This window comes from Littorina saxatilis, linkage group LG2, assembly GCF_037325665.1.
Source record: "Littorina saxatilis isolate snail1 linkage group LG2, US_GU_Lsax_2.0, whole genome shotgun sequence".
NCBI lineage: Eukaryota > Metazoa > Mollusca > Gastropoda > Littorinimorpha > Littorinidae > Littorina > Littorina saxatilis.
The window spans coordinates 19,220,482-19,242,981 of NC_090246.1; the positions used below are offsets into that span (position 1 = coordinate 19,220,482).

At 41.4% G+C, this 22,500-nt stretch overlaps 2 protein-coding genes across 3 annotated transcripts in view; one reads left to right on the forward strand and one right to left on the reverse strand.

Annotated features, from left to right (window-relative positions):
• LOC138958420 (prepro-gonadotropin-releasing hormone-like protein) overlaps nucleotides 1-15,632 on the reverse strand; it is a 17,499-nt gene extending 1,867 nt beyond the window's left edge. The window contains exons 1-3 of one of the 2 annotated variants that reach the window (XM_070329562.1): nucleotides 15,297-15,632; nucleotides 6,732-7,012; nucleotides 2,008-2,079 (exon numbers count right to left, since the gene is read on the reverse strand). In XM_070329562.1, the coding sequence (XP_070185663.1) occupies nucleotides 2,008-2,079; nucleotides 6,732-6,956 (297 nt within the window). In that variant the 5' untranslated portion in view covers nucleotides 6,957-7,012; nucleotides 15,297-15,632. The remainder of the gene's footprint in view (nucleotides 1-2,007; nucleotides 2,080-6,731; nucleotides 7,013-15,296) is intronic. The other variant, XM_070329561.1, reaches the window with a different exon arrangement.
• LOC138958418 (RUN and FYVE domain-containing protein 2-like) overlaps nucleotides 1-22,500 on the forward strand; it is a gene marked incomplete in the record, with an annotated part of 79,573 nt that overhangs the window by 24,889 nt on the left and 32,184 nt on the right. Inside the window, 1 exon segment of the mRNA XM_070329558.1 lies at nucleotides 22,110-22,207. Coding sequence (XP_070185659.1) covers nucleotides 22,110-22,207 — 98 coding nt within the window.

The following is a 22,500-nucleotide window of genomic DNA, read 5'->3' on the forward strand; positions in this document are numbered from 1 at the left end:
AAAACACTTTCATCTTATTCCTTGTCGGTTCCTGATTCCAAAAACATATAGATATGATATGTTTGGATTAAAAACACGCTCAGAAAGTTAAAACAAAGAGAGGTACAGAAAAGCGTGCTATCCTTCTTAGCGCAACTACTACCCCGCTCTTCTTGTCAATTTCACTGCCTTTGCCATGAGCGGTGGACTGACGATGCTACGAGTATACGGTCTTGCTGAAAAAGGGCAGCTACTTGACTAAATATTGTATTTTCGCCTTACGCGACTTGTTATATTTAGTCAAGTTTTGACTAAATATTTTAACATCGAGGGGGAATCGAAACGAGGGTCGTGGTGTATGTGTGTGTGTGTGTGTGTGTGTGTGTGTGTGTCTGTCTGTGTGTGTGTGTGTGTGTGTAGAGCGATTCAGACTAAACTACTGGACCGATCTTTATGAAATTTGACATGAGAGTTCCTGGGTATGAAATCCCCGAACGTTTTTTTCATTTTTTTGATAAATGTCTTTGATGACGTCATATCCGGCTTTTCGTGAAAGTTGAGGCGGCACTGTCACGCCCTCATTTTTCAACCAAATTGGTTGAAATTTTGGTCAAGTAATCTTCGACGAAGCCCGGACTTCGGTATTGCATTTCAGCTTGGTGGCTTAAAAATTAATTAATGACTTTGGTCATTAAAAATCTGAAAATTGTAAAAAAAAATAAAAATTTATAAAACGATCCAAATTTACGTTTATCTTATTCTCCATCATTTGCTGATTCCAAAAACATATAAATATGTTATATTCGGATTAAAAACAAGCTCTGAAAATTAAATATATAAAAATTATTATCAAAATTAAATTGTCGAAATCAATTTAAAAACACTTTCATCTTATTCCTTGTCAGTTCCTGATTCCAAAAACATATAGATATGATATGTTTGGATTAAAAACACGCTCAGAAAGTTAAAACAAAGAGAGGTACAGAAAAGCGTGCTATCCTTCTTACCGCAACTACTACCCCGCTCTTCTTGTCAATTTCACTGCCTTTGCCATGAGCGGTGGACTGACGATGCTACGAGTATACGGTCTTGCTGAAAAATGGCATTGCGTTCAGTTTCATTCTGTGAGTTCGACAGCTACTTGACTAAATATTGTATTTTCGCCTTACGCGACTTGTTATATTTAGTCAAGTTTTGACTAAATATTTTAACATCGAGGGGGAATCGAAACGAGGGTCGTGGTGTATGTGCGTGTGTCTGTGTGTGTGTGTGTGTGTGTAGAGCGATTCAGACTAAACTACTGGACCGATCTTTATGAAATTTGACATGAGAGTTCCTGGGTATGAAATCCCCGAACGTTTTTTTTCATTTTTTTGATAAATGTCTTTGATGACGTCATATCCGGCTTTTCGTGAAAGTTGAGGCGGCACTGTCACGCCCTCATTTTTCAACCAAATTGGTTGAAATTTTGGTCAAGTAATCTTCGACGAAGCCCGGGGTTCGGTATTGCATTTCAGCTTGGTGGCTTAAAAATTAATTAATGACTTTGGTCATTAAAAATCTGAAAATTGTAAAAAAAAAAAAAAAAATTTATAAAACGATCCAAATTTACGTTTATCTTATTCTCCATCATTTGCTGATTCCAAAAACATATAAATATGTTATTATCGGATTAAAAACAAGCTCTGAAAATTAAATATATAAAAATTATTATCAAAATTAAATTGTCCAAATCAATTTAAAAACACTTTCATCTTATTCCTTGTCGGTTCCTGATTCCAAAAACATATAGATATGATATGTTTGGATTAAAAACACGCTCAGAAAGTTAAAACAAAGAGAGGTACAGAAAAGCGTGCTATCCTTCTTAGCGCAACTACTACCCCGCTCTTCTTGTCAATTTCACTGCCTTTGCCATGAGCGGTGGCCTGACGATGCTACGAGTAAAATGGCATTGCGCTTCATTCTGTGAGTTCGACAGCTACTTGACTAAATATTGTATTTTCGCCTTACGCGACTTGTTTTTACCTCCAACAGCGCTTTCAGGCTTCCAAGGGAGTCATCAGCCAGACAGTTTCGCTCGATTCGCGCGATCTCATCCTGCAACAAAAACCATATTTTATAATAAAGAAAATACAGATCTGACAGGGTTGAAAGGCACGCGCACAGTCCTTTCCGTAAAGCTAAATCGACTCACCATACCATTCTATATGTCCAAGCTGTTAGATTGGAAATGACCACCCCCACGTGGACACATACCCACAATCAAATTCCAGGCTGCTGTCTGCGAAGGGTAGATGTTTTTGTATGAATTAAATTGATTTCAATCTTGAATGCCACTGGTGTCAATGGTCAGAATGGATCCATCACGGGAAAGACTATATGCCTTCATAGGAATACGAGACGCGTTTTTGCGTGGCTGGATGTGGCCATGTCTCAAGCAGCAGGATGTGATGAGTGATCTTGCAGGAAAAAGAAAATGGGTCGTTCCACAAAACAGGGGGTCCATTTTCTAGCTGAAATGTCAATCCCTTTTTTTCATTTAGTCCATTTTTGACAAAATGTATAGAGCAATTCCCGGGGACAAAGACTACTGGGCAGATCTTTGTGAAACTGTGCAGGTTCCAAATGGTATCCCCAGATTTTTTTCACTCGAGTATTCAATACATTTCTTCAATCACGTCTCTCTCTCTCTCTCTCTCTCTCTCTCTCTCTCTCTCTCTCTCTCTCTCTCTCTCTCTCTCTCTCTCTCTCTCTCTCTCTCTCTCTCTCTCTCTCTCTCTCTCTCTCTCTCTCTCTCTCTCTCTCTCTCTCTCTCTCTCTCTCTCTCTCTCTCTCTCTCTCTCTCTCTCTCTCTCTCTCTCTCTCTCTCTCTCTCTCTCTCTCTCTCTCTCTCTCTCTCTCTCTCTCTCTCTCTCTCTCTCTCTCTCTCTCTCTCTCTCTCTCTCTCTCTCTCTCTCTCTCTCTCTCTCTCTCTCTCTCTCTCTCTCTCTCTCTCTCTCTCTCTCTCTCTCTCTCTCTCTCTCTCTCTCTCTCTCTCTCTCTCTCTCTCTCTCTCTCTCTCTCTCTCTCTCTCTCTCTCTCTCTCTCTCTCTCTCTCTCTCTAATCATTATACGCATTAGTGTAAACGTTGGTATCGTGTGAATTTTACCGTCGATCACTTTACATGTGTAACCTCAATTAACATGTTGCATGTTTCGCTTTCGATTTGTATGTTGCTAACTTTGTCATTTTGTTGTTTATGTTTATTTGCTTGTTTGCTTACTTGTCGATTTTTTGCTGGTTCGTTCGTTTACTTTCTTTATTTGTCATGTTGCTTTACTTGTTTATCATTTATTACACACTAGCAGTTAAGCCCGGCTTCGCCCGGGAGTAAGCGGAGCCCTGTAGCAATTTAAGACGCTCGCTATCCCATTATCATTAGCTTTACCTCCTTTGTTTGGATACAAAAAAAGAGTTATCTCCCTTACCTTCTAGAAATTTCCGGAACTGTCCAGTTAATTTTTCATTCTTCATTTCTTCCCCTCATAGGAGCAATAGCGAGTCTCTAATATCACTGGCATGATGTGCTTGCTACAGGTGAACAGTAGGCACTGAACTGGTCTTGCACCATATAGGCTGTATTCAATAAATGGGAGGTCCATAATCTGAGAAAGGAAACAATGAATCAAGAAACTAAAACCCAGGTGCACATCTGCGGCACCTAGGGAGTGTACGTGCACACTATCTTGTTCCTGCCTCTTGCCATCTCAGAGGTATGGCGACCACAGACAAAAAAGAGTTATCTCCCTTACCTTCTAGAAATTTCCGGAACTGTCCAGTTAATTTTTCATTCTTCATTTCTTCCCCTCATAGGAGCAATAGCAAGTCTCTAATATCACTGGCATGATGTGCTTGCTACAGGTGAACAGTTATCTCCCTTACCTTCTAGAAATTTCCGGAACTGTCCAGTTAATTTTTCGTTCTTTATTTCTTCCCCTCATAGGAGCAATAGCGAGTCTCTAATATCACTGGCATGATGTGCTTGCTACAGGTGAACAGTAGGCACTGAACTGGTCTTGCACCATATAGGCTGTATTCAATAAATGGGAGGTCCATAATCTGAGAAATGATCTGAGAAAGGAAACCATGAATCAAGAAACTAAAACCCAGGTGCACATCTGCGGCACCTAGGGAGTGTACGTGCACACTATCTTGTTCCTGCCTCTTGCCATCTCAGAGGTATTGCGACCACAGACAGACAGACACACACTCTCTTTTATTATATGTATAGATTTGTATTAGAAGTAAGGACTGGTTGTAAGAAAAGGCGTCGCCTTAAACCTCTATCCTTGAAAAATAAAGTTCCATCATCTCTCTCTCTCTCTCTCTCTCTCTCTCTCTCTCTCTCTCTCTCTCTCTCTCTCTCTCTCTCTCTCTCTCTCTCTCTCTCTCTCTCTCTCTTTCTCTCTCTCTCTCTCTTTCTTTTTTTTAAAGTATGGACGGATCTGGGATGGTGCGCACGAAGAACGGTACAGCGTCGCAAGGCGCTGTGTCTGATTATTGTAACGAGTGTTGAAATCCTTGCCCTCTGGTGAATAGACATCATTTAAGTGAGTTAAACTGCTCAGTTTCTGTGCATCAGTGTCATGGCAGTTAGAATTCCCTCAGTGACGCTCAGTAAAAAATGAAAACGTCCAATGTTTTGCATTACATTTCAACAAGATTATTTTGATTAAAAGCTGAAGAGAGAGAGAGAGAGAGAGAGAGAGAGAGAGAGAGAGAGAGAGAGAGAGAGAGAGAGAGAGAGAGAGAGAGAGAGAGAGAGAGAGCTCAGAACTCAGAATGGTTTATTGTACTAAGGCCACAGACCCGTATACAATGGGGATGGGGGGGGGGGGAAACAAAAACAGAAACACCACAAAAACACAACAACAACTATGAAATAAATACGTGGAAAACATTGCTGCTACTTAAACTTCCGAAACAGCAAACATCAACATATTCATTTACAATATATCTATGAAAACAATTGTCTTCGTCTGAATGCATAATATATAACTGTTGCAAGGGATCTACACCCTATGAAGTCTCTGCATCTTAATACTGAAGAAAGTGGCATATTTCCAAAACTATTAAGAAATCTCATTCTCAAGTCAGAATACAATGGACAGTGTAATAAAAAGTGGTCTTCATTCTTTTCCACATTTCCACAGAAAGAGCAATCACGAGCTGCAACGCAATCGCTGTACCTTTTCAAATTTCCATTAATTAGACGAATACCTAATCTAAACTGGGCTAACGAAACTCGAAAGCAATAAATGTTAACATTTGAAAGATACAACTCAACTGTCAAAATGTCTTTAAACGTACAATAAAGATTGTAACGATCTTTTAGACAAGGTTGCTTTTCCTTATCTGAAAATGTTTCATGTCAAAAATTGTGCATGATTTATTTTATGTTTTTTTGTGTACTTGTAACTATTAGGAAATTTAGCTTTCCATTATATTTGGATTAAAAACAAGCTCTGAAAATTAAAAATATAAAAATGATGATCAAAATTAAATTTCCGAAATCGATTTAAAAACAATTTCGTCTTATTCCTTGTCGGTTCCTGATTCCAAAAACATATAGATATGATATGTTTGGATTAAAAACACGCTCAGAAAGTTAAAACGAAGAGAGGTACAGAAAAGCGTGCTATGCAGCACAGCGAAACCACTACAGCGCTGAACAGGCTCGTCAGTTTCACTCCGTTTTGCACAAGCGGCGGACTACGGTCATTGTGAAAAAATGCAGTGCGTTCAGTTTCATTCTGTGAGTTCGACAGAGCTTGACTAAATGTTGTATTTTAGCCTTACGCGACTTGCACATCTGTTCGGATTTGATCGCCCACTTTGTGCGTTTTTTAAAATAATTTCATTTGGGTTAATCTCATGTTCTGTGTGTTTTGTTGGAATCCCTTTTGTTCAGAACGATGTAAGTGAGACCAGTGATACTTATCGTTTTATTATTTAATTATTTTTTTTATCGTAAACTCTTTTGGCTGACAGCGTGAAAGATTTTTTGTGTGTGTGGATTTTTTTTATATTGACGGTGTCTCCAGAGTATCATTTACCTTAAAATAAATGATTGTGTCGTTTTGCGGAGTAAGGCTGGGTCAATTGCTTTGCCCGTTAACCTCCCAGCCCCGACCTCCCCCTCCTCCCTTCCAGACCCCCCCCCCCTTTCCATCTTGCCCCTACGGAACTGTTTAAACTGAATATTGATCCGTGTTCTTTCATAAGGCTTGTTGAAAGGTATTTCTGTGAATCTATTGCTATATATTTTAACTTTTATCCAACTTGACTTTTTGAAAGAATTAGTTTTCAGTTTTGAAATAACATCAGTTCAAATAACATCATATGCCAAACATATCTATCATAAATGTTGATGGATGAATGATGATAAATTGTAGACGGATGCATGTTATTGATTAAAAGCCCCACAATGATGTGCTTGGCCAAAAAAAACAAAAACAACATCAGTTCAGTAGTTTGATTGCCTGAAAATGGCTGGTTTCTAAAATGAATGAAAGTGCAAAGATTACAAAGCAAAACCAAAAGAAAAGGAAAGATCAGGTTTTATGTGGTTAGAGTTACGAAACTGATTAAGCACGATTTTCTCCACTCAAGAGAGAACGTGGGAGGGAGCGACCCGAATTCCCCAGCAGTTGGATTAAAAGTAATGACAATGAACCTCAACATGAATATAAATGATCTTTACACTGACCAGTATCAGTTTGTTGATGCAGGCGTAGATGTATGTTCTGAACCGGCAGTTGCCCTCGCTGTTAAGGCTTGACCGGAAGAGGGCGTCCTTGACCCCGTCACGCTTGCCCGGGTGCCAGCCGTTGCTATAGTGATAGTTCTGACCTTGAACCAGGCACAGTTGGGAAAGTAGGGCAAGGGCAGCCAGGCAGGCAGCAATGGTGCAAGAAGATCTCGACATCGTCATGGTATCAGACTGCGCGGTGTGAGGTTGAGGTTGTGGTGTTTGTTGAACACTTGAAGCTGCAACAGACACATACTGCGAGGTTTAAAGTTAGACTGTGTGGTGTTGGTGGCACAAGAATGCAAGGTTTAGGTTTAGGCTTAGGTTCTGGCGTTACAGTAACTATAACTATAACTAGTAACTTATTTTGTGTGACTTTACCCACATTGAAAGCATTTCATATTACATAAACATAACTGTTATCCTCCTTTGACTGTTAAATGGTTTTCGTCTTTCTTTTTTTTAAATTTTTTTTAATTTAAAACTGGATGTGTTTTTTTTCAATCGTTCCTGAATCCAATTTAATGGATTACATTTTGACCGAGATCTGAAATTTCTTTCGACATCTTCGGCGATTCTTTTTCACGAACCCTCGTCTTTACTCTTCACTTCTACCCCTTTGCTCCTTCGACCAAATTTCAGCCATTCGGCAAGCGTAGGTTTAAAACCATTGTATACGAGACAGGTAAAACCAAACGCTGAGAAAATTAAGCCTTTGGCCCTCCCCCAAACCCCAACCTCCCCCTCTAATGTTTGATTGTTAAGAAGAAATCGAGTAGAGGGGAAAAAATCCTTTCTTATGAACAAGAATACTATTGAGTGCTTCCATCGTTCCTCCGTATTTTATGGGTTTATTTTTTTGTTTTTTCTTCATTTTCTAAGTATGAGCAAGAGAGAGCAAGAGAGAGAGAGAGAGAGAGAGAGAGAGAGAGAGAGAGAGAGAGAGAGAGAGAGAGAGAGAGAGAGAGAGAGAGAGAGTGTGTGTCTGTGTCTGCGTGTTTGTGTGTGTGTGTGTGTGTGTGTGTGTGTGTCCGAATTACCGGGTCAACATTATTGTCATGTATTAGTCTTTACTCGGCAATGGCAATTGAACTATGTTGTTCAGACTAAACGTAGTTTATTTTTGGCAATGACGTTACTACATCGATCTGTAACAAGGCTTGTTTGATAGTTCGTCTGCTTCCTGATCTGGTTGTCTTTGGAATCTGACTTCAAAGGCACCATACTTCCTTCACGCGTACACCATCTTGTAAATTATCGTTGATCCGTCACGGGTTTTTCATGTCATAGGAGTATTATTCCGCTTGGACAAATACTAAATTGTACAATCTGGCTGCTTTCTGTATGGATTGGAAATATATTTCTTGAGCTTATTCCGTCACTGACACCTGTGCCAATGTGTAAAATCAATTCAGCAAACATTTCCACTCTTCACAGAATGTAGCCAGGCTGTGGATTTTTGGTATTTCTCTGAATGGAAGGATTGCTGTCACGCGCTATAAGTCCTGTGCAGATCTGAAGTGATTTACATGATTGTTTAAATTAATGGGGTACTCTTGGCCACAAAAACAGTCTCAAATCGCCCCAAGAGCTACAGAGTTAGGTGTGGGGGTTGTCATGGTGACAATACACACGAGGAATGCCTTAGAATTAGTGTTTGAATGTTCAAATATTCGAATTTAAAATGCTATTTTGGGGAGTCTTTCGAGACGGAATATTTTTGAATGGACTACCCGTATGTCTTTTTTTAAATTGTGTAATACTTTTTAGCCCCGTTCAGCATGGAATGTGAACGCGCTCTTAAGATTATGAATTTGGATTCCTGAATCCAACGGCTTTGGTCTTTCTAGACGAATGCATACCACCAGCGCAGGATAAAATACGACAAAGAACGGATTTCGGGACTTTCACAAAAATATTTTGCAGTTCCAAGGAAACCATTTCCCGATTAAAATTCATTAATAAGCATAGTTACAAATACAGCGAGGGTCAAATTCACCAGACAACGTTTACAAACGACTGCATGTGTATCCTATATCTTTTACACTGGCAGAAGATATTCTCTTGGTAAATCAGTAACACATTTGAGCACAATCAGGATAGATATCCTTGGGCGTTCTTCTTTGTTTAAGTGCTATTGCCCGAGAAGAGTCGATCGGAACCGGACAAAGACTTCCGATTAATAGGCCGTTTCATAACTGCGATTGTGATCGAGCTTCATGTTGATTTCCGGTACGGATAAATACATTAGTGTTATTTCTAACGTTATATTGGCATGCTGTGTATATGGTTGCGATCGACGGGAGGTTTCGAGGAAAGACGGACATAAAGGGTGGAGGAATCACCTAAGTTCGAGAATTGTTTCAAAGATAACGTCCTGGCATAAAAACCACGTTGGCAAGAAATTGTAGTCATATGAAAATCCTGATCTTACTGCCATTCTTTATTTTTATGGTTTCGTATCCTGTTCATATCTAGTTGTAGCTGGAATAATCCACATTGTTAGAAACATGTTTTGGCGTCCAAGACGACTGCTGATTTGTGCATACTAAGACACAATGATAATTGAATACGTTAAATGTATTGAATATTTTGCAATTTTAGTTATTGCTCTTACGTTTTGATTGGCTGTGTTAAGCCGTCTGTTTCTGCAAGTCAAACTGTATGTGTGTACGTGTCTGTGCATTCTCTCTTTGTCTGCAATTACAGAGAGAGTGTCTGAGACCAAATCAGGGCTCGGCCCGCTCAAACTAGTACAAGAAGGGGACTACTTCGCAAAGCTCGAACCCTTTTTTTATTTTTTATTTTTATATCATATTCTTCAGGCTTGTCCTTTAGGGGCGTTAAACTGTGTATGTAGGACAGGGTCATTCTTTATCATGAATGCTCGGACACTCCGTTTTTGGCGTGCAGTTGAGTTCTTGGTATTTGCGTCCGATATCATTGATGCATTGAGACATTTTGTTTGAAACTGCGTTATATACTAGTGGCGTTTGACATGGAAAACGGTGTCGGAGTTTTCAGCTAATTTAACGGCGAATGCCCTGTCCACAGTCTTCCAATCAAATGCTGATACTCGTACGCAACAACTCTTAAGGGAGCCCAGACTACTAAAAATAAAACCCACGATAAAATAAAGCAGACAAAAATTAGATTTTCATCCCACTCTTGTTGGAAGGAGGCGTTTGTGGAGTGTGTGGGTGGTTTATCAAGACAGAGCTCCTTTTTCTGAAAGCATTCACACGGAATAGTGAATGACAGAGGTTTGGAATGGGAATGGGGACACGCGCTGTCATTTATTCCGTCTGAGAGTTTGGCTTTTTATGCAGTTATAAAGTTTTGCGGTTTCTAGTTGTCTGTTTTCGAAAGTTTTGAAAGGTATTACTCGGCTGCAAAGCTAAAAGTTTTCGGTCACAACTTTTTCTCCCAGCTGCTGTAAAAGAATGCATATCTCTATGGATTTTAACTATTTTTGAAAAATATTTCATTTCCGCTTTTAATTAACTTTGATATTTTTGCTCGTTGAAGACATTTTCAGCTGCTGCATCTAACTTGCAGGTCGAATGTCATTGTTACTTCAACTTAATTAGGTTGTTCCCCACTGCTGGTTACAGAGGGGGCCGGGGGGGAGGGGGGGTCGCTTTAGTGTGACCATGTTTTCTTTAACTTTGTTTACGTTTTCACACCAGATGAGTAAAACTCAACTTCAATTGCGTTCAAGGTACAGTGTAATCACTGCATGGAATAAAAGAATGTTTCATTTAGTTTTGATAGGTAAATTAAGCTCGCGTGTCACGCAAATATTTCGACCTAAAACGGGAAAGGCGATGCCCTTGCTCATTGTACTGCAAGCTACTTTATAGCAGAAGTTAATCTTCAAATGAAACTGGTTTTTTGTGCAGAGTCCAAACATCCAACAGCACCAGACAACCTTTTAAAATCTGCTAAGCCAAGCAGTGTTAAGAAAAAACCCTGACCGGAACTGACCATAACCCATGTTTCATGCGGTGTCACATCCTGAAACATGCGTTTATTTTGATCTCACACAAATCCACTCTGTTGGGGGAAAGCTTAACATGAAAACAACCTTATTCCACCCTTAAATACATGTACACCAAAACGAAAATTCCGTGCCATTCCGTGCCATGTTGCGTGTTCAGGCCTGGGTCAGGCCGCAATTTTCTCCCCCCTTTCCTAACCTAGGTGGTGGGTTCAAGTGCTAGTCTTTCGGATGAGACGAAAAACCGAGGTCCCTTCGTGTACACTACATTGGGGTGTGCACGTTAAAGATCCCACGATTGACAAAAGGGTCTTTCCTGGCAAAATTGTATAGGCATAGATAAAAATGTCCATCAAATACCCGTGGGACTTGGAATAAAGTAAAAAAATTCCATCTCACACGGCATTAAGTCTCAGGAAACATGAATACACGCATGCAGGAAAAAAAAAATATGGGTAGCGCCGTATGTATGGCAGCTCGCTTTCCCCGGGGAGAAAGCAGCCCGAATTTCCATGAGGGTAACCTCACTGGACTGTAAATCTTATCCAATCCAATCCAATCCAATCCAATCCAACGTGTGTTATCGGGAACATTTATTTTACAACAAATTCTGTCACTTGAAGACATTCCCATCTCCCCCCTTTCCCCGTCGCGATATAACCTTCGTGGTTGAAAACGACGTTAAGCACCAAATAAAGTAAAGTCAACTTGAAGACATCGGACACCGATTGACCTCAAACAGAAAGATTACGCTACTATTTTGCCTGTGATATTTCCAGAGTGGTTTGAAACAAGTGTGATGAAATTAATGACATCAATCGGGCAGACTTTATGATACAGAATGTCGAATATGATGACATGCCAAGAATCAGATAAACATGGGTTGATTAAAGGCCCAGTCTGCCTCAAATGGTTTACAGAACGATTTAAATCTTCTCACGAAAAAAACAGTTCTAACCTTATGGAACACTTTTGCGATAGCATTTAACAGCATTAAATGACACAGTTCGTTTGAATGGCTATTTAGCTTGCGTCAACCACACACCGGATTTCGTGGTTTGTTTTACCCCTGAGCCATCGTGAACCCGTGTCACACTTTTTTCTCACAATTTCGTCGTTAGTTTGTGATTTCAATGCGATTTGCTGTATCTACAATAGCACGTAATTGTGTACATCTGAATCATAAATGCAACAAACGACTGCGAGTCACACTAACTTATCGGCGGCAGCTGGCTTCAAAGAAGCAAGCGATATGCAGAACATTCGTCTGCTTGGGGAAACACGACCTTGCGTGATCTGCTTCCGGGCTCCCTTTTTTGAAACTTTCAAAACTTCGAGTTGTACTGATCTTGTCTTGATGAAAAAAGAAATCTTTTATGATTTAAGTATTTTTGTGTTACAAGCTGTCAATGTATTATTTAAATTAAAAAAAATTGTTTTAGCGCCAAAACGAGGCGTCCGATTGTGGTACTAGACAATCCGGCTGGCCACGCAAAAATAAATTCTTTGAAAAATGCTCGCTTTTTACAGAGGGCACCTAGGATGTTCCCTAGCGGTGAGTGTTTAACCGAAAGGGTGTTTGTACTGTGTGTAAAAGCCTGACAGTGTCTGTGACCAGAAACTGATGGTTTACGTGAAGCTGAGTGTGCCTTTACAAATTTGAATTAGAATTAATTGAATAGGGGTATCTGCCGGATCAATTACAATCGCAATTTGAAATGCAATTAAAATCGATCGGATGCTTTGGGAAATATGTACGTACATGCGATTTAAGAAACTGATGTAATTTTAGCCTTCGAAAGCGTCATGTAATTACGCTATTTCCAGCCATATCGGAAAGACACGTTACAATAACTTAAATAGAAAAGCATCATTATAGCAAATCTAATCCAATGATTAATACCACTTCCAAAATAGGTCCTGTGATTGTCATTGACCGGTCAGATACCCCATTTAAATACCGAACCATCGTTTGTATGATTCTGGGAATGTCATTATATTCAAAATTATGTATCATAAATTAAGTTTTTCCGATTGATTTCTCTAATTGTTAACACTTTTTTGAACACATTCTGAAATTATCACAGGAAAACTACCAGGGGCTCACATCCACTTCGGACATCGGACATACACGGATATTTTTTCCAAATGTCCTATACATGTTTCATGCAAGAGGACATATACATATGTCCTATTGTTTTTGTCACAAAGTGGTCATTGTCTAATTATACTTTCATTTGATCCGGACATTGTCAGTACTTTCCAATTTACAGTAGTTTGATTTGCTATTTTATCGATGTTTTGCGAAGCGATGTGTCTCTCCAAGCAGACGAAACTTGGGTAGACTTTATGTGCTTGTTATAGAGAAGAGCTTCTAGGGGTCGCAACTCTGAATGCTCCAAGCCGGTTGACAGTTGCCTCCCTTCGCGGTTTTTTTTCTTCGAAAAAGCAACATGCCGCCGAAACAAAAATTGGTGCCAGTAAAAGGCCAGAAGCGTCAAGTTTAATTAAACTTAAGTTTTGTTGCCAAAAAAAATGTCCTATTGATTAATTTTTGTTCAGGACAAATGTCATATCACGTTTGCATTGTCCAGGACATTTGTCTTATGCCACCTCTCATGGATGTGAGCCCCTGAAATACAAGCGAAGTCGAAGAAAATTCCTCGGCGCCGCGTTATTTGTGTATGTCCTTGTTCACATGATGTATACTGCATGTTGTTACGAGAATTAGTAACTAAGCATGTTTTTCAAACAGCATTTTTTTTTATAGCACAGAAATGTACGTTTTCCCAGTGGCATCTCCATCGATTCTTACAGGATATATGATGATCCAATGGTTAAGGTTACTGTTCCAAGATCGCTTGCCATGCAGTGTGTCAGAAACATATGAGAATAATTGTTGGTTCTTAGCCCAAAGTGTTCGTAAAAATGTCCTTTCAGGGTTACGCATGTTTTGGAGTCACGTTTTTTTAGCTGTCTCAACAACCACCAGTTTGTTGGACCTCCATGAAATTCTGCTTGATTACTACTAATGGTCTTTGTTTAATGTGTGTGTGTGGTAAGTAGTAGTTCTTGGTGATAAGTATTGCAAACAGATGTCACACCAAAAAATGCTTTATGTCCCCACCCTAATCATGTTGAACGCCACCATGCGGGGGATGCCCAAACAGTTTTTGTTTTATCTGTGTGTTAAATTAGGTTGTATGTGGAAAAAAATAGCCGAATTTGAATTAGCTTAAAGCTGTTTTATTTTTTATTTCTGAATCTCTCCTTCTGTGACCAGCAGTCAAGAACCCAATGTCAACATTCCATTGCACGCACCATCGGTATGATGTCGTACACACACACACACACACACACACACACACACACACACACACACACACACACACACACACACACACACACACACACACACACACATACACACACACACACGCACGTTCAAGCCCAGAAGTGACAAGCCAGTATACCGCTGTAGCGTACAGCGATTCACAGGAAAGTGCGCTTTTATCTTTTCTTTTTAACTTTCTGAGCTTGTTTTTAATCCAAACATAACATATACATATGTTTTTTGGTATTAGGAAATGATAAAGAATAAGATTAAATCTATTTTGAATCGATTACTAAAATTTTAATTTTAATTAGAATTTTGAGATTTGTAATGACCAAACTCATTAATTAAATATTAAGTTTCTAAGCTGAAATGCAATATGCAAAAGGTTTAATCTTCGTCGAAGACTGCTTGACCACAATTTCAATCAATTTGATCGAACAATGAAGGAGTAACAGTGCCGCCTCAACTTTCACTAAAAGCCGGATATGACGTCATCGAAGAAATTAATAAAATACCCCTTCCCTCCGTCGCGATATAACCTTGAACGGTTGAAAACGACGTTAAACACCAAATAAAGAAAGAAAGAATTAATAAAATAAAAACTTGACTAAACGTAAAGCAGAAAATGTAAAGGAGTATGCACTTTCATTGCCACATTTTTTGTCACGTATATCTTCTCTTTTTTTTAATAGCATTAAGCTTTAGTGGCAAATATCGAGGAAATATTTCAACAAAATTGTATTTTAATCGAAACGGAATTAATAACCAGATAATTAAGTCATCTCAGAAATGCAGTACTTCCTTACTCTACCGCATAGATACATGTACAGGACATCTCCATCTTCCCGTGGCCTAGCGTGAGAAGGAATAAGAAAACACAAAATAGAATGTGACTTATTTAGATTTGTCAGGACAAAAAAGGCTTTTAAGACACAAAAAGATTAAGGGGGGGGGGGGGAGCATATATTAAGCGAGAAGATGTAAGTAAGACGCTTACAGCAACAACAGCCAAATGAACACGCGATGACCACAGGAAAAAAGACAAAGCACGCTTTCTTCTGTTTTCTTTGACTTTTCTCTCTCCTAGCTATATTTCCCTGAAATGAAAAAAATAATAATAAAAGTAAGAACAAAGAAGAAGAAAGAAAAAGAAAAAGACTGCACACATATTGACAAATGTACTCACTGATCAGCAGAGTGGTGAAGTGTAGAGGGAATGCCGCAGGGGTGCCTCTCGAGTCCCAGACTGTTATGGCTTGTCACGACCCTAAGCGTCTCAACACCTGCCCAGCTTCTTCCGTCGCTTTGTCCGCTGACGTTGACTGCACGTGCGTCTTAGCTTCTCCGACTCTTTTAGCTCTCAGCTATTGTTGTTGGCCGCAGACCAGAGCGCAAAGATAGCAGTAGAATATCTTTGCTGAGAGTGGTAGCGGTGAGGGTGGTGGCGGCTTCGGTGACTGTAGGGTGCTAGACAAGACAAGGCAAGGGCAAGACACCTGCTCGAAATGTAAGTGAACGAGGCCAAGTCTACCAAAGTCTTTTATAAACTCGCACTGGGGTGTGATAGCTGTCTGTCTTTTTTTGGTCCATTGTCGTTCGCCACGTGGCTAGCTGGGCAAAGGCGGGTGGGCGCCGTCGTTGTGCTGACTGGGTGGGTGGGTGTGGTGACTAAGTTTGAGGCGTTTGAGCTGAGATGGTGGGGCATTTTGATGTGTTTGTGTGTGTGTGGGGGTGCGTTTGTATCTCTGTCTATGTCTCTGTCTCTCTGTCTCTCTCTCTCTCTCCCTCTCTCCCTCTCTCTCTCTCTCTTTCTTTCTTTCTCTCTTTCCCTCCCTCCCCCCTCCCCCCCTCTTTCCCTCCCTCCCCCCCCTCTCTCTCTCTCTCTCTCTCTCTCTCTCTCTCTCTCTCTCTCTCTCTCTCTCTCTCTCTCTCTCGTTCTTTTCGCGTTCCATGGCACCATGTGTGCGGTGTGTGTGTGTGTTGGAGGGCTGTCACACATGCGACTGAGTCGCGCGATTTACCCCGTCACACAGCCGACTCAGTCGTAGAAAACAGCTGCGACTCAGTCTCATGCGATTCCCTCGTAGCTTTGAGGTTTAGAACATGTTCTATTCCTGCGATCCAGTCGTCGGTCAATCGCAGGGGCAGAGCCAACAGAGCCAATCAGAACGCGTTGCTGGGGCCTTGACGCCGTGACGTAAAATAATGGCGGACAGTGGCGTACAGCGTCTCTTCGTCGATTCAAAACTTTTTGGAAGAACAGTTTTTTTACTCAGATATAAAGGAGACGTTTTAGGCGTGTACACGACGGGCGCTGTGGCGGGGTGGTAAGACGTCGGCCTCTTAATCGGAAGGTCGAGGGTTCGAATCCCGGCCGCGGCCGCCTGGTGGGTTAAGTGTGAAGATTTTTCCGATCTCCCAGGTCAACTTATGTGCAGACCTGCTAGTGGCTTATCCCCCTTCGTGTGTACACGCAAGCACAAGACCAAGTGCGCACGGAAAAGATCCTGTAATCCATGTCAGAGTTCGGTGGGTTATAGAAACACGAAAATATCCAGCATGCTTCCTCCGAAAACGGCGTATGGCTGCCTAAATGGCGGGGTAAAAACGGTCATGCACGTAAAATTCCACTCGTGCAAAAACACGACTGTACGTGGGAGTCTAAGCCCATGAACAAAGAAGAAGAAGAAGAGGCGTGTACAGCGGTCGGAAAACATTAATTGCAGCTGTCTGGGAACTTTATTTCTTGCAAAGGCGTAATGCTGAAAGGAATTTTTTCAGAAAGGTAGAGCGACGTTCGAACATTTAGCGTCTGCTCTCGCAAAGCGCGTTTGCCGTGTTCACTATGACACATCACTTCCGCCCCGCTCGCGTGGAGTTATCGTTCGCCAGTCGTTCGTCTATCGTTCATCGTGTGACGGGTCAATGGCCTACGATGTGATGTGCGATCGGCAAGGGAGACTGAATCGCAAGACTGAATCGCAACGACTGAGTCGCCTGTATGACCGAGGCTTTAAAGGTGGGTGGACATTTCTAGTCAGCGTCTAATATGCGTGTGTCGTTTTAAACTCTCCTCCAAAAGCGGTTTTCTTGGTCTGTCACCTCTCGTGGGCAATGTAACGTAAAAGTGACAAGAAGGCCTACTGGGCAACATTGTGGCTTGTAGTCTGTCTTTCTAATCCTATATTTTCGTCGCTACTTCTTCTGCTTACAATTAGTGATACGCAGTTGCTTTAACCATCGAGAATAGACTTTTTCCTTCAAATTTAACTATATATTATTATTTATATAGTTCAATGTGAAAGATAAACGTCCCGGGGATCCCTTGTTTCATCGTGTCCCTGACTGTTAATCAGCGTCAGCATGCAATGGAAAGTGTCTGACTGCTTGTCTGTCTGTTTGATCGTCCGCCTGTTCAGCTGTCTGTCCGTTTGTCTTTCTGTATGTTCAATCATTAACACTGTGTTTTTCAATCTTCTATTCGCAAGATACAAATTTTAACATTTTTGAATCACAAAATGCTACATGTATAACCTTATACTGTCTGTCTGTCTCTATTTGTGTGAATGACGTAGGACCTGAAACACCTGGCAGTTCGATGAACGTTGTTTAAACTTAGCTTTTAAGTTGTCTGTAATCACGCTCATTCCTGACGCAGAGAAGTGTTCAAGCTCTTAAGCGAACGCACGCATTCTCTGTCTCTGTCTCTCTTTCTCTGTCTCTGTCTCTGTCTCTTTCTCTCTCTCTCTCTCTCTCTCTCTCTCTCTCTCTCTCTCTCTCTCTCTCTCTCTCTCTCTCTCTCTCTCTTCCTTTGTCTTTCTTTCTCTTTCTATCTCCCCCCCTCCCTCTCTGCCCCCTACACATGAGCGCACGGTGCAGCTTTAGAGACAATGAACTGAAGACTTTGTACACTTATATAATGACGAAAGATCAGGGAGCAAAACAAACAAGCAAACACACATTTGTACAATGAACCCTCAACGTAAATACTAAAAGAAATTTTAATTTGGTTGAAAGCTGTAACATGCAAGTTATAAATGCGTGTCGTAGCCTTGTTTTGCTCCCACCAAGACTGCAGATCTTGGCAAACGCGTGACATAACAAGAGGCGAAGCCTTCAAGGCTCACGTAAGAAATCGACAAACAGTAACACAAACTCAATCACTCCGTCACACATACACACACACACACACAGTAAGCATAGGTGACACTGTGCAAGAAAGCGAGACACTAGATCTAGATCTGTCTGTCTGCATGTAGCCTACTTACAGGGACACGACTAAGAGTAATACCGAATATTCTGGACTCGCAACGAAATATACAAACAAATGACAATGAACAACGCTTCGACCTAATGGTCTTCAACAGGTTAAAAAAAAAATGAAAACAACAAATGAACAATACAAATATCAAAACGACTTATCAGAGAAGATGATGTCCCAGGGCCGGACTAGGCGAAGAGGAGGGGGGTGGTTGCCAGTGGTGGCCCAGGGCCTAGGGGGATGTCCCCCCTGGCGGCAGGGGCGGATCAGTTAACTTTATGACTGGTTTTTTTCAAAAGTATATTGTGAAGATATGGGTGTGAAGGCGCGAAGCGCCGAGCCGACGGCGCGAAACGCCTAGCTTGCTAGGGGGGTCCGGGGGCATGCCCCCCCGGAAAATTTTGAAAAAAAGGATGCAAAATGGTGCAATCTGGTGCATTCTGAGGATGATCATTACCAGTTTCAGGCAGCAGATTTTGTCACTGATTAATACCCCAAAAATTGAAACTCAATGTAAAATAAAGAAATGCATACCTCATTCAATATTTTTATTTTTTGGCTGGGGGGGGGGGGGGTCCGGAAACCCTAGAACCCCCCCCCCTCGTTGTGGGGGTCAGGGGGCGAAACCCCCTGAAGCTGATGGGTAAGTCATATTCTGAGATAGGAAAATGGTCGCTCCTTGCATGAAACGGCATAAAATAAGCAATAATAAAAAAAAAATTAAATAAGTAAGGTACATGTTTGGGCTAGGGGGGGGGGGGGGGGTTGCGCAACCCCCATAACCCCCCGGTAGTCCGGCCCTGTGTCCTCCAAGCGCAAAAGAAGGGAGAAAGGGAGATAAATCAAAAAGAAAAATGAGCAATGAAAAATGAAACCAAAACGAAGCAAAAATAATAACGCTTGAAGGGCCTGAAGTTGAAAGAAAGAGAGAGAGAGAGAGAGAGAGAGAGAGAGAGAGAGAGAGAGAGAGAGAGAGAGAGAGAGAGAGAGAGAGAGAGAGAGTCAACAATCTACGACACGACTGCCAACTAGTCTCGGCCCGCTCAAAAAACAATGACCGAGACTTTCAGTAATTCCTTCGCGTGACGTCTGACCCTCTTACGCCATAATGTGACGTCTTCAAATGACGAAATGTTAAAGTTTCTACCACAGACATACACACGCACGCACGCACATACGCACGCACGCACGCACAGACAGACAAAGTTACGATCGCATAGGCTACACTTACGTGAGCCAAAAACTAGATTTGATGACGTTACCCGTACACGTTCCCGTACACGTGCTGAAAATTGCCACATCTAGATCTTGCTAATGACGCAGCAGTCACGTTTTCCCACGTAACTGCTGGGGAAGGGAAATAACTCGTCTACATATCTCGTGATTCTTAGTTTATATCCATCTGCTGAGTGAGACATAACAGCAGACTGATTCATGGACACCCTATGTCTGACGTATTCTCATTGACATCACATCCTGCCTGCAGCTGCCCATTTCGGTACTAAGATTTGATTTTTGTTTGCTGTTGTCTTATTCCAACGTCATTGTTACAAACGTAGCGAGATTAGTTTTGACTGTGGGATCGCAAAGTACCATCTGCCGCTTGTTGGTTGAAAATGAGAATCTTGCTTTTTTGGAATTGATCACAATTACGTCCCCCTGCCTTCCAAAGATTAGTGTGTTGGAGCCCTCTTCTCCCCAATAGGAAGGTTTCTGACAGTTATCTCTTTGAGGTTTTGGGTGCTTACAGAGTAGGGGAAGGGCTCCTAATATGGACCACTTTTTGTTTCATGCTAATAACTAGCTTGTTTTCTTGCGAAGAAGTTTCCTTTTGTGGTTGGTAGTCCTCTCTTAAGTGAACCGTTAGGTCAAATTAGAGTGAAATAGCTTTGATAGACATTCAGCAAAAATTAAATACAGAAAAAATCACAAAAGGTCCATATTAGGCGCCCAGGCTCCTAATATGGACCAGTGAAGCGGCCTTCACGAATCACTGTCAAAAGCCCCCTATACTTCAAAATAACATGATACAACTTATTGTGCATGTCAGACTAATTCAGATATGCTTTAGGTTTATCTGTTTCGGGTTGATGAGAGCATTATTTGAAGCACATCAGGAAACTATAGAAGCTTATCAAAAACAGAGTGAAAATAAGTGAAATTATCAACTTCCACAAAAAGAAGACAATTTGATATATTTTTTTGAAAGCTCGAGGGCTAGTTATAGGTTATTTTCAGCAAGCTTCTTAATGAATTAATGAAAATAGCCTTTAGCTTTTATTTTCTTCGATTGTTGAAGGTGGTCCATATTAGGGGACTCACACATACTTTGAGATGTTGCTATTATTTTTTGTTTGCAGTAGAAACTCGGGGTCAAAACTGCTAAAATGTAACAAATACGGTCTTAGCTGTCATATATAGCAATTTTTGTGTGATAAAAGCTTTGGCTGTGGACAGAAACGAGTCCGTTTTAGGCGTCAAATTTAGAGTGAACGCTGCCAAAAGTGAAAACAAGTCGCGTAAGGCGAAAATACAACATTTAGTCAAGTAGCTGTCGAACTCACAGAATGAAACTGAACGCAATGCAACGCAGCAAGACCGTATACTCGTAGCATCGTCAGTCCACCGCTCACGGCATAGGCAGTGAAATTGACAAGAAGAGCGGGGTATTAGTTGCGCTGGGAAGGATAGCACGCTTTTCTTCTGCTCACTAAAGCTGACACTGTTTTCAAGTTGGTCTTCCACGGCTCCTTCTTTCGCCAGCTCATCTGCCCTTTCATTTCCTGGTATCCCACAGTGTGCTGGTATCCACTGGAGGACAACTCTTCTGGTTTGTCTGACCATCTGTAATGCTTTGGCCAGCTGTGGGAGTTTGTCGTTCTCTAGGGCCTGAAGGACTGAAAGAACATCCGAGAGGAAGACAACTTGGTAGCAAAGGTCTGCGGAGTCCTGAACCAAGGAGGCGGCCTGCATGAGAGCTTCTGCTTCTGCTTTATAGTTTGCGCAGTGTTTGCCAGTGGCAACGCTGGGTGTAGCTGTATGTCCCCCAGGGAACTGGATCAGAATGCCATCCCGCAGTGGGGCACTGCGGTTATGAAATTAAAGGCCCCTCCTGTTTTTGGAACCGCAGGAGCTTTCTAGTTTGCTGTTAGGTAGATTTTTGGTTCCTCTTTCCTGTCATGCTCTCTTTTTCTTCATGAATTCTTTTCTTTTTTCTGCCTTCTTGCTCATTCACCTGTATTTTTTCCAAAAATCTCTTCTCTTGCCGCTTGTCTCGCGATTCATGTATAGTTTAATCTGTTAGTGTTCTGATGTAAGTCCAGCAGTAGATAGGTTAAGCCTATTTTAACATACTGGAAACTGGTAATCTTCCAGTAGGTATTAATTTAGTTTTACTAAAGCCTGCTGGGACACAAGTAATGGGTTAGTGCATTTGTAAACAGGAATCGCTTGACAAGTGGCCCCCTTCATCCCCCCCCTTCCTCGTCCTGATATGGCTCTGCGTAGTCGGCTGGACGTTAAGCAACAAATAAACAAACAAACAAAATCAGAATGCCAGCACCTCCATTGAGCACGGCGTTAGTTGCTGATCCATCGGTGTATACATGGATCCACGCCTCTTTTAGGTACTGTTCGTCGATCAGGGCTAAGGTGAGTGCCTGCAATCAATTCGCTTCCCAAAGTAGACAATGGAGTGTGACTTAACAGAGTGTGTTGTTGTGTGTGTATGGTGTGCAGGCGTGTGACGGCACGGTCAAACACAAGACGGAGATGGTCAGCCGCCTGGAGGAGAAGACCAACCAGCTGGTCAACGCCCTTAAAGAAATGGAGAAAAGGTGAGCGGTCTTATCATAGAACCTGACAGCTGCAGGTCAGGGTACCTTCTTTCTTGTGTAAGCAACACGTGCGTGTAACTATACAATTAAAGCTGGCACGATTGCAATTTAACAAACTAGAAGAAATGAAAATGTCTTGACCAAAGTAATTGAGAAACGCTGAGCAATTTTATTGTACAACCTGACCGTTGCGGTTTCATTGCCTTCTTTCTCGTAAGCCAGATGCATGTACGATTATATAAATGGTATCCCAGCCCTATTATAAGCGTTTTACCAAGCAATATGCTGGAACA